Source organism: Poecilia reticulata, linkage group LG9 (assembly GCF_000633615.1).
Source record: "Poecilia reticulata strain Guanapo linkage group LG9, Guppy_female_1.0+MT, whole genome shotgun sequence".
In the NCBI taxonomy this organism is placed as follows: domain Eukaryota; kingdom Metazoa; phylum Chordata; class Actinopteri; order Cyprinodontiformes; family Poeciliidae; genus Poecilia; species Poecilia reticulata.
Genome location: NC_024339.1, coordinates 31999367 through 32012506, shown reverse-complemented (window position 1 = coordinate 32012506; position 13140 = coordinate 31999367). Strand labels below are relative to the sequence as shown.

Genomic DNA, 13140 nt, shown 5'->3' with positions numbered 1-13140 from the left:
AAGTAACTGGTAGGGAAGCTCAAATGTGGAAAAAATAGACTGATGTTGATATCCGATAGTAACACTGGTGTTATGGAAGATTTACCAATATTTTATTTCATAGTTGTTTTTATCYGATTACTCGATTAATCGTAAGAAAAATCTATAGATTACTCGATTACTAAAATAATCGTTTACAACAGCCCTAATTGGATCCAGTAGATGATCTGTGATGAGATGCAAAGATTAGGGTGATGGAAAAGGAGCCCTTCTAAGTTCACCCCAGAGGATAAATCATCTAAAAAAGGAAACATACTAAAAGCTGTTTAGCCGTTCCTGATTGCTGTGATGATGATTATTAATTGAAAAGTGTGTTAAAAATCTTTATCATGGAGTTTATTTTAATAGAAATGTAAATTAAAAAGTTATCAAAGTGATTTAGCCAATTTCCTATTTAAAACCAGCTGCAGATGAATGAAAATAACTAATTAATTCTGTGCTTAATTATATATAATCAAGGTTAATAATCAGACTTTATGTTTTTAGTTTAGCACATCTATTCAACACAGAAAAAGCCTTCAGGTGAATGTTTTCTGTTAAACTTTCCTCATTAAAACTTAACATCTTAGTTTTCTGAATCAGTTCAACTCAGCAGCTCCTTCATCCGTTTTCACAACAGTGGAAGTTATTAATGCATCAGAAGAGTTTTCAGCTATACAGACGTTTATTACATTAAAAACGATTGCTGCAGCTACTAGCCGTGGCTTGATAACTAATAATAAATATGTTTGCATCCACAGCAGACTGTGGAGGCATCTGGAGATCCATACGGGCTGTTTGCAAATCGTGTTGTTTTTCTGCTGGAACAGCCTCCATTGGTCTAATTTTAGACTCCAGAACAGATTTTTGAGCCTCTTTGTTGGGATTTTTCTCCGTTTTCAGAGAGAGTGGAGGATTATTGACGTCCTCCCTCCATGTTGCTCACAGACAGGATGAGATGAGGTCAGCACAGAAAACCAGACACGTTCTTCCCCTCTGAACCTCCTTAATGCAGCGACCTGATGCTGATGCCTCCCACAAACAGCTGGAGGAGAGAAAAACGTCTCCAATGGAGGGAGTGGGAGTTAACTGAAGGAACAAAGAGGGCGTTTTGACGGTCCACTTAAAGAGACAGCAGCCCAATTTCAAGGCCTTAAACTGTGAAGCTAAATTTCTTTTAAGTGATGTTTGATGTATAAGCAGCGTTTTTATAACAGCTGAAGGTGACAGTTACTGAATTGACAATTCTTTTGACTAACCTTTTACCCAAAGTCTTGATTTTTCTCTAAATGTTGTTTCTGTGAAGATTATCTCCACCTACTCTAACACAGAGGTTCCCAAACTGTGGGGCGCGCCCCCTAGGGGGGGCGCTGTGCCATTGCAGGGGGGGCGCGGGAAGAAAAAAAAAAACATGAACGCTGTATGCGCTGGGTTTTTACCTTAGAACGGCCAACTCTCTGTTATTCCTGTCGATTTGATACAGTAAGGGTTTCCACACTTCCCATATCCGTCTCCTCTGTCACTTTTATCAGCAGTTAAAACTGTTTCATCCGTTGTGGTAGCCTGTTTTTCCGAGCCGCCTTTGAACGCAACATGAGCTCTACGACGCTCGCGCTGGGTTTACACCTGTGCGGTAGAGAAGGAGACCTGCTGCTGCTGTGCAGAGCTACGCAGGTGTGTTAGAATCATGGCAGCAAAACGCAAAGAAGTTTTCACAGTTTTTCTCCCAAACTAACCGACAGTTGAGTAAAACTGCTGGATGGAGGTAATGTTAGCTAAAAGATGACTAGCTAACTAATATCAATACAGCACCTTAAGCTTAAGAAGTAGCCTGTAGGCTACCGATGTTGTTGTCTATGTCCAGCTACGTACATTAATTTGGCCCCCCAAAAAAGTTAGAGACAGGGAGTCTCTAAGAATCCTCTTAGCCCCCCCCCCCCCCCCCCCCCCCCAACACACACACACACACGCACACACGTACGTGTAACAGTTATGGGCTACGCAGCTAACTGCGGCTACAAAAGCAGCATCAGAAGATGGTCCTTGAAGCAGCCTGAGGTGTGAATGAAGACACAAGCACCGTTTTAGTTTTGGTGATTTTGTATTGGTGATTTTGGGGGGGGGGGAACAACAACAACAACAAACAACTACAAATACACAATGAGGGACAACTTAATTCCAAATAAATCAATTCAAAAGATCAAAGTTCTTGTCCTTAGCTCGCCATCCTTTGCTCAGAAGAGGATCTGAGGATCTGATCCATCATGCAGAGAGTGCTAGACCGCGATCAGCTGTGATAATTCCAGTGACGGCCCAGGTAACAACCGCCGACAGTTCAATAGTTCAAATCAGTTGTTTCAGAGATTTGGGTGAATTTCCGGCAAGACGCCAACAGCCAGCCACAGTGGGACAGGTGGTGTTCAAACTGCGCTGGAGGCGGGGCTTTAAATAAGTTGAAGAGTTTGGTGCAAGACAGGAAGTGGGCCCGCAAAAATAAAAGTCTGACTAATTGACTAATTACAGGTTATACACACACGTCGTTCAACCAGACAGCTATTTGTAATCTATATCGGGGGCCCAGAAAATGTTTGGAAACGCTGGGGTTGCGCAGGAGAAGAAGTTTGGGAACCACTGCTCTATCAGCATTCGGGTCTGATGGCATTTTCACAAAATTTAACCCACATGGATGCAGATTTTATTAAAAGCAGAAGAAAAAACTAGAAAAACAAATATTCAGAGTTTGATATTCTAAGCTGGAAACCTGTAACATGGCGCAGTGTTTCCTCCTTCATTTTCCTCTGACTGAAAGAGCTTCCGTGTTTGCTGCCTGGTAGGATTTGGTTTATGAAGTTACAATGCTAAAGATCTGGCAGCGATAAGTGTACACACACACACACGCACACACACACACACAGCCCACATAAAACCAGCTGAAGCATTTCTCCTTGTAAAACAACACAGCTCTACCGCCGTACTTATTTTTGCACTCCTTACAACATGAAATATCAACAAGACATTTCTTTTCTCTCCATGATCCATTTGAAGCAAATAGCAGCTGTGGCTGGCATTCTGTTGAACAGCGGGAATAAAAACAGTTTTTACCGTTAGAAAAACAATTATTTACTGTTGCAGAGAAAAAACCTCAGCTTCTTGAAAAACTTGCAGCGTGACACATTCAACCACATTTTCTGAAATTTCAATTAGATTTGAGAAAAATCACAATGCATTTATGCTTAAAATTGATTTAAATTGTTGAATAATATGTTCAACAGGTAAGGCTAATGTATTTCCTAATGTATTTTAATCTGTTTTTGTTTATTTGACATGTTCAAATGCTATATGGTGCTCCACAAGCACCTTATACAAGCAGGATGCTGCTGCTGCTGTTCTGACTAAAACCAGGAAGATAGAGACATAACACCAGGTTTAAAGTCCCTCCTCTGGCTCCCTGCAGCTCAGAGAATAGACTTTAAAATACTGATGTTAGTTTATAAATCACTGAATGGTTTAGCACCACAATACATTAAAGATCTGTTATTACTGTACCAACCGTCTGGACCCCTCAGATCTTCTGGTTCAGGTTCTGCTCTGCATCCAGAACCAGAACCAAACCTGGAGAAGCAGCATTCAGTTTCTATGCACCACAAATCTGGAACAAACTTCCAGAAAACTGTAAAACAGCTGAAACACTGAGAGCCTTTAAATCTCAACATAAAACCCACCTGTTTAGAGTTGCTTATGGCTAAATTAGGGTTAGAGTTCCGGTTTTGATGTCTTTGATGTTTTTAATGTTTTTATCTTTACTTTTTATTTCCTTATTCTCACTGTTTATGTTTTAATGAAGGTTTTAAGGTGTGAGTACCCTTGTTAGATGGCGTTCTAACTAAAACTCTGAGGTTTTAATGTTTTTATCTTTTTTTTTAATTTTTTTTATTTGTTTTAATCTTTTTCAAAATCCTTTTCTCTTTCTCACTGTTTATTCCTGTTTTTATTTTAATTATGTAAAGCACTTTGAAATGCCTTGCTGCTGAAATGTGCTATACAAATAAAATTTGATTGATTGATTGATAGATTTAGTCCAGATGATACGAAAGCAGAGAATTGAGCCTTTACATTTGAAAGTCAGTTTTTGCCATGTTTAGTTTAAAGACTTTCAGAACCAACTGATGATCAGACCCAGATACTGGGGAGACATTCAAGTTCTGCTAGAGCCCTAATATTCACTGACTGTAATAAATAAATAAATCACATTTTAGAGTTTCAGTCTGGCCTTTAAAACTCCCTTAGCTTTAAGTTTTCGTCTTTGTGCTGCTTAATGATTTCATATTTATCATTTGAAAGTCACTCTGACCTGCAGCCGGGCTGCAAGCGACTATAAATACAGAGGAAATTACTCCAAAGAGACACAAACGGGCCATAAAAGCTGATATCAGGTGACTGTGTGTGTTTTCTGCTGGATGGATGTCGACTTTAGTGACTGTAGAGTTTGTTGCATTGATTAGACCTTCAGCTGTTCGCCGCTTTCCTCCTTCTGAGACACTGATGGTTGGTGTGCTTCATCTGCTTGCATAAAAAGTGAGACTGAACGCATGTGGTGCACAGAGAGGGAATGAACTCTGCTGTAGCTGCGAGGAAGCAGTTTAGAAACTGCAGCATTAGCGTTTCGGGCGCTAATGCTGTTTGGTGGTATCTTCTAGATCAGGAGGAGCAGCCGACAGGAGAGCGTTCAGAGTTTAATCCGTCTCCCCCAGCCATCTCTCCAGTCACATTCAGGAAAATTGTCTCATCAGAAATGTGGAGTTTTTAGGGCAGAAGACGGCGGCGCATGGATTTGCTGTTTGGTGCTGCGGCACTCGAGTCGATGAGGGACAAAAACTGCTCTGAGGACAGTCAGATGGGGAAGATTTAGTGAGAAATCATTGGGCCAGAAAGAATTGAAACGCAGAGCGGCGGCGGCGCTCCGGGAGGCGGAGAGCTGTACTAGATGTTGATTTATTCACAGACTTGATCGCTGCTCAACTTACAGTCAATCATTTTTCTGCACAGCACGGCTGAACTGCGACCGGCAGCCAATCCGTCAACAAACGTCTCATCTCCATGTTTCCACTGGTTGCGTAATATGACATCTCTGCAATATCGGAGAATCAATATGCTGTAAATATGATGTGCGCTCTGGTTCACTTATTAGATTAATACACAACTTTTCCCTAAACAAAATCATGCAACTTTCCACATTATCTTGCAAAGCAATAAGGTTTCTTCTCCACATAGATCCAGCTGGGCGCTCAGCGGGAGCTTCCTGATTTGGAAGTAATTTGGTTTTCATGCAGACCAACAATGGATATGCAAATGTTTGGATTAGCAAGAAGCTGGCGTGTGCAGCGAGGCGCCAGAGGGCAGAAGTGTTGGCGTGGGGGGCAGATGTCACTGCGGCTCTCCTCACACTGACGGGGTTGAAGGCCAGCCGTTACAGAACCCTGGACTCCTTTACACACGTTTCCCCTCCGACTTTTTCTCTGGCTGCTCGTTACGTTTCCTGCTGAGATGAAACGGGAGATAAACAGGAACTGATCCGGTTTGTTGTGTTGAAGAAAAAGCTCAGTGTACCGGTCCGTTTACGTTCCTGCCCTCAGCTACATGGTCTGGATAAGGGTAGATCTGAAATGATTAATCTGATTCATCGCGATGACTCGCGATTAATCCAAATAATCCTCAACTAATTTAGTAATGGATTACTTGCTGTGTGTTTCCCAGACAAGAAGTTCCAACACTTTGTCTTCAGAAAGTCGTCACATCAACATTCCTCATTGAACGGGGCAGCATGTCTGTTTTCTGGGCACAAAGTGCCATTTTATAGCACAATCAAGTCATATTTGATAGATTAAGTGTTTTTGTAACTGAAGATAACTTGACTGCGTAATGTAAGGCCTTAAAATTGGGCCGCCGTCTCTTTAAGAAGCCCATGCTCTTTCTGAAACTCCGCCTTCAGGAAGTCACCACAAAGTTGCTCCTCTATTAAAACCCTTTAACAACGTTTTTACCAGCATTGCACTGAGAAGTACCTCCTATAATGAGCTCAGCAGATGCTAATTGCTGCTGGCTAGTCTGAAGGAGCCGAGTGGGGAGGCCTGCTCTGTGAGGCTTGGAAACTGTAGCTCTGAGGAGGAGCTGCGTCTCGAAGGCGGGGCTAGGTCCAAGCAGGCGTTTAGCAGCTGAGTGGTTGCCATGGAGATAAAAAGTTAGCTTAAACATGCATAAAGAATCACAGCAACACTCCAGGTTTGGTTTGATGACGGAATAACGTCATGGTGTAAAACTCAAAATGGTGGATTATAATTCTGCCCCTTCAACTGGAGCATACAGATTCAGAAAGAACAACAGAGCAGCAATTAAGCCAAAACTGTACAAAAATATATAGATAAAAAAAAAATAAGCCTTTGACTGTAATTATGGGTCAAAAAATTTGTCAAGTGGCGATTTTAGCTTCACCTGGTTCAAATTCTGTAAGAAAAAAAACAAACAGAAAATGTTCTATTAACTGCTTCCCCTGTTTAATTATTAATCAGTTACTCCACAAATGATCCTGCATGTATTGATATTAAGTCTAGCAGCTTTTCACATGTTGATGTTAGAAGTTTTACTCGCTCAGCTTCACGCTTTGTTTTTCGTTTTTGTCTTGAATTTTCCTCGTTCCCTTTTCAGGGGTTTATCGAACCACAGCTGGTTGTCCAAATCAGATCGTGCTTCCTCGCAAAAGCAGCACCAAATTCATCTCAAGACATTTTAAAGAAACTACTTTCGTCTGCAATTTTAGACGGGGCTTCAGCCACTGTTATTTAGATGATTACAGTTTATTTTGCTCCTCAGCAGCCTGAGCAGAACCCTGACAGTAGACACAATGAAGGGCTGCGTTTATTGCTGGTCTGTGATTACAGTGCTGCCCACAGGCTTGACTGGACGGGCGATGAAACGTGACGCAGGTGTCGTTTGCGTAAATAGCTGAAATGTTTTCTAACTCCCCGCCTGCCGCTGCGTTTCCAGGTGAACGAGATTTACCACGACGAGTCGCTGGGCGTTCACATCAACGTGGTTCTGGTCAGGATGATCATGCTGGGCTACGCCAAGGTGAGTCTGAAAAATCCCGCTGTGGAAACCGTTAATTTGTTCCGATGTCACATTCTCATCTACTAAGTTACATTTACTTGAGTCACTTTTTTGGAGAAATGTACTTTTAGGAGTATTTTTTACTGCGCTTTACTTTTTACTTTTATATGAGTAAATTTCTGGATTTTCTTCCCACTGAATGAAAAACAAACATGTTTTAACCAAACAGTCACCAGAAACATCTGCAGATTTTGGAAAAATCTTCTTTTGCCTGGTCTTATTTCATAATTATGTTATTCATATGAATTATTTTCATTTTGGTTCATAAAACACCCAAAATGTCCACATAACTTTACATCCGTCTGTCTGATGATGCAACTTTTAATTACTAAATTATTGATCAGTTACTCAGTGCTTGAGTAAACGTTTTGCCAAATACTTCTTTACTTTTACTTGAGTACATTTTTTTACTCCTCTGTCTTCTTTTTCACTAAAATCCTGTAATTAGCCTGAGAAATGGCAGCTTTGTTCTTATTTGCTGATTTTTATTCTAAAACATGACGGTGATGATAATTATCCATTTTAAATCTCCCTGTGTTTCATATATAAATAATAATCCAATCAGTGACATTCTCAATATAAATCATCATTATAATCAGATTTTGGTCCACTGAATGATAAAAGATACGTTTTCTTTGGGTATAATAACATTTAATATTTATTGTAATATTCAAAACCTACTGATGAAAAACATTCAACATGAAGTCCTGATAGTCGGGAGCTTTGATATCAAATTAATCCCACAGGGAGATTTAATTGTCTTTGTCTAGGATGATTTAGTGCAGATTATGTTGAACTTGTAGAAAAACAAGTAGGGATGACAGGATTAAACCCAAATCAGTAAAAAGTCAAATATTAAGGCTTAAAGTGAGTTCAACTGACTTGGTTTTTATTTAATACTCAGCCATTTCCAAGGTAAATATACAGATAATTAAAACTAATAAACACAAACAGCCGGTCTGAGATTTTCCAGTAAAAACTCCCAGAGACAAACGAGACGACAGGATGAGTTCTGCTGCAGATTTGAAATCAGAACATGGATCCGGGAAAAACCTCAAGTCCGACTTAACGAGTTTCTTCTCCCAGAAAAACCTAAATGATCATGTGAACTAACGGAGGTCATACAGTTCAACGCCTGAGGAACGTTTAACATCCAAATAAATAGTTTATTTTTCTGTTTTTTTTGTGAAGCATTGACCTCCATGTTTTTATATGCAACTGTTTCATGCGTGAATATTCATTAATTCTTCATATTAAGAGCAAAGGTTGTGTTGCGCTGTGTGTGGGAGACCATTTCCTAATGAACTTTACCGCCTTACATCAGTAATTAGCGTTATTGTGCTAAAGCTGTGGTTGTTCAGAGGAAACCTGAATTTTACACACACTGTAAAAACATGAATGACCTTTTTTATTTTTCTGTTTGAGGTCAAACCAAAGCGAACTTCTGCTGTTTTAGGTCAGGTGGGATTACTGCAACTATTTATTTTTGCTAAATGTCAAAAATAATTAGGAAGAGGAGCTGTTGGTGCATTTTTAATACTTTCTTTAAATCCAGATGTGAAACTGGATAGGTTGGTTTCCGTCGTTACTTTGTGTCCTCGCTGAAAATGAGCCTGTCATGTTGTGCTGCTGCCTGAGAGGAAATGATCTGAGCACTTTTCCCTTTTCCTCGTCTGTCAGTCCATCAGCCTGATTGAGAGAGGAAACCCATCACGGAGTCTGGAGAACGTTTGCCGCTGGGCGTTTGTGCAGCAGAAAGGCGACCTTGATCACGCCGAACATCACGACCACGCCATCTTCCTCACGCGCCAAGGCTTCGGCCCCACCGCCGCTTCGGGTCAGGCCGGCCCCCAGGGGCCGCTTCGGGTCAGGCCGGCCCCCAGGGGCCGCTTCGGGTCAGGCCGGCCCCCAGGGGCCGCTTTGGGTCAGGCCGGCCCCCAGGGGCCGCTTCGGGTCAGGCCGGCCCCCAGGGGCCGCGTCGGGTGCGGCGGGCCCCCAAGGGGCCGCTTCGGGTCAGGCCGGCCCGCAGGGGCCGCTTTGGGTCAGGCCGGCCCCCAAGGGCCGCTTCGGGTCAGGCCGGCCCGCAGGGGCCGCTTCGGGTCAGGCCGGCCCCCAGGGGCCGCTTCGGGTCAGGCCGGCCCGCAGGGGCCGCTTTGGGTCAGGCCGGCCCCCAAGGGCCGCTTCGGGTCAGGCCGGCCCGCAGGGGCCGCTTCGGGTCAGGCCGGCCCCCAGGGGCCGCTTCGGGTCAGGCCGGCCCCCAGGGGCCGCTTCGGGTCAGGCCGGCCCCCAGGGGCCGCTTCGGGTCAGGCCGGCCCCCAGGGGCCGCTTCGGGTCCGGCCCTCCGTTAGCTGCAGCACTCTGAGCTGCTTTCCTCAACACAGACTAGAAACAGCTGGAATAATTCTAGAAAATGTTGTGTAAATTAGCAATAAATCAACTAAAATTTATTTGATTTGTACATCATTTAAATAAATTAAATAATTTAAATACATTTATTAATTAAAATGAATTAATTTAGTTGATTAAATTAATTAAAAATAAAATAATTGACAAATAATCATCCAAATAATTTCCTAATTTCCATTTGGATAACAGTTGCTATAGAGATGCTTCCGTCTAATACTGTTGAAGTTTTATTTTGAAAAATAAAACTTAAGCTTCATTCTTAAAGCTTTAAATGTTTACATTTCATATTTTTATAAGGAGCATATTTTGAAAATACTACATAAACCTCAAAACAACCGAAAACGGAGGCAGTTTTAACCCAAAGGGGAATAGTAGTTGGCTAGGTTGACGGTTCCCCAACCTCCTCACACACACACACACACACACACACACACACACACACACACACACACACACACACACACACACACACACACTAAGTTTGTATTATGTGCATTAGTGTGTACAGGTAGGAAAGTGTAATTGCTCTATGAGCTCTGAGTGCGCGCCACGTTGCATATAAAGCTACTATTTTCCTCAGTTACCATGGTAACCACACCTTGGGTCTAATTGAAGGATGCTCCTGGAAGCACCAGAGTACAACTTCTAGTGTTTGGATCTACCGGATGAGCAGCAGACCTTAGTGCAGACGGACTTTACCTGGAGATAAATCAAATTAAATCTGATCTTGGAGCATAACACTGAGAAACTTCGTTTATTCATAAATTATGTGAAAACAACTGGAGTTTCATAAAGAGCCGAAACCGCAGGAAGAACAAAGCCACATTAAAATGCAGCTTGATTGGGGTTTGTGGCACATTTCACTGTTTTCTCACATTTCACTGTTTTCTCTCCTTTCCAGGCGGGAATTTTCTAATCGTTTTGATTTAGTTTTTAATTAATTGAGAGTCTTATTTGTTTTCACTATGAATTTATACTGAAATGAATCAAACACAACACAAGATCCCGCTGGGAAAATATAAGAAGCAGAGATTATTTTAAAACGGTGAGAAAATTATGCTGAAAATTACACCCACTTTGTTAGGTATACCCAACCAGCTGATTAATACAAATAATTGATCCATCACATAGCAACAGTTCAATGTGGCAGTGTCGTTAGCACCAACTGCATTGAAATACATGTACATATTTTGCAGAAATATTTTTGTTTAATATATGAATTGATCTCATGTAATCAAATTGAGACACTAAATTCTTTCTAATCCTCAGAATTATAAGTAATAAACTGTTGAATTATTTCGTTCCAGGAGTCGTGAATCTAAAATGGTTTTACTCTAAGTGAGAAAAATGTTAAAAAACTTTATAAAATTATTGTGTTAGTTGCCGGACTTGTTTTTTACTTTGAAAAACAGAATAATTTCCTCTTTTCTTCCATTGCTGTCAGAAACAGACGCACACTGAAAATGACAACATCTGAAAATCAAACCTTCAGAGCGAAGCGAGTGCTGATATAAACCGATTTATCAGGGTAATGAATCTGATGCTGCTGGATGTGAGCAACTATTTCATCCTTTCTGTTAAAATAATAAAAAAAAGCTGTTTAAAAGAAGACGTGTCACAAACTGAGACACTTTGGGTGTCACTGTGAGGATTTGTTGCTGCGGGGGAATCGTGCAGCAGTAGAATATTTAAATGATTGGAAGACAAGTCAGAGTTTCTCCATAATACCTGAGCAGTCGTCAGTCACCTGAAGGCAACACAAAACGTATTCTTTACTGCTTTATGGCTATCAACGTGATTCGTATGCGCCACCTTGTGGTGAGTGTTGTTCAGAGACAATAAACTCTTTCTTTAAAGAACAGTTTTCTAGATTCAAACAAGTTTATTTACAGGAATATTTATAATGAAGTGGCTGAACTCTAATCTTCCACGTAGCTTTAAGGCCGGGTGTCAAACTCCAGTCCTCCGCTGTCCTGCAGTGTTTAGATGTGCCACAGCTACAAAACACTGGCATGAAATGACTTAATTACGTCCTCTTTGTGTAGATACGTTCTCCAGAGTTTTGCTAATGACCTAATTATTCTATTCAGGTGTGGTGCAGCAGAGGCACAGCTAAAAGTTGCAGGACACCGGCCCTCGAGGACTGGAGTTTGACACCCCTGCTTTAAGGACGGAGCAGATGCTGCTGTGCTCCATTTGTCTGAGTGGTCTGGTGAGACAGTGTGAGAAGTTATTGCTTTAACAGCTGCACTCCTGCAGAAACACCCTGCTAATAAAACACGGACTGGTTATGTGGAAAAACATGAGGCACGCACCACCTCTCCATGGCTCACTAATATGGAGACTCCTGTTATGAGGGTTGTCAGGATAATAATGCTGGTCAGAACCTGAGCAGAACATCTTTCTAAATGACAGATTATTGTCCAGCAACATGTTTCATGACAGGCCTTTTCAAGTGTGTCGTCTTTTTACATATTCTTTGACTATTTCCAGTGTATATAACAAACCAAAAATGATCATGTGTTCTGTTTAGTTGCCTTCTTTTCGTATGCATTTGTTGGAACATGTCATGAAGAGTCTCACTTTGTTTCACTTGCTGCAGCTCTTGATGTTTTTCATCCGCTCTGCATAAGGAAGAACAAATTCTTCTTCTTGAACTTCTTCTTGGACTTCTTCTTTTTCTTTTTCTTTTTCTTCTTCTTCTTCTCCTCCTCCTCTTACTCCTCCTCACTTTGTTTACTTCCACAACCTTCTTATCTAAGCCAGATGCTCTTAAAAGCAAGACATTAGTAAAACAAATTGTTTTATTTGGATTCTTAAATACTTGAAGGTCTATTTAAAACAAAAAAAAAAAAGTTTTGTTCAAACTTGATTTCTAACCCAAAATGTCCAAACGGTGGAAACAGTTTTTTTCAGAGAGAAAGTAAAGTTATAAGATGATAAAATGCAGTTTCGTTTCGTTTCATCATGTTTTCACTTTATTTTCAAATTTATTGATTGCAACAAACAAAACTTGATGCAATTATTCTGACAATTCAAAGCATGTTTTAGTCATCAGAAGCTCATCTTCCAATCATCCTAATAATAATAATGATGTCTGTTCCTCAGCGTCGCTTCTGCAAAGAAACAGAACAAACACACAGACATTACTTTACAACAAATCCATATCTAATTTTCACCGCAAAGCAGGTAAACACTGCAGTCTAACCAATCAATGCAGATGAAGACGACGTCGGGATGAAATTACGTTCAAATGAACTCGGTTCTGACTTTGGAAGCTAAGACAACGTATTCAGACGGAGGTTGGAATCAAATCCACTGTTTCATGTGAGCTGGAGGAATGTTTGCTACAAAGCCCTCAATTTTTAAAGTTTGTTTTCAGCCTAAGCTTTTGAGATGCATGTACAGAGTAAAAATAATTTCACATTTTCCACACCATCCATCCATCCATCCATCCATCCATCCACCCATCAAACCATCCATCCATCCATCCATCCATTCATCAAACCATCCATCCATCCATCCATCCATCCATCCATCCATCCATCCATC

At 41.2% G+C, this 13140-nt stretch overlaps 1 protein-coding gene across 1 annotated transcript in view; it reads left to right on the top strand.

Annotated features, from left to right (window-relative positions):
- The window catches only part of adamts3 (ADAM metallopeptidase with thrombospondin type 1 motif, 3), a 206079-nt gene that overhangs the window by 87094 nt on the left and 105845 nt on the right, over window positions 1-13140 (top strand). The window contains exons 6-7 of the mRNA XM_017306899.1: window positions 7060-7143; window positions 8863-9019. Of these exons, the coding sequence (XP_017162388.1) occupies window positions 7060-7143; window positions 8863-9019 (241 nt within the window). The remainder of the gene's footprint in view (window positions 1-7059; window positions 7144-8862; window positions 9020-13140) is intronic.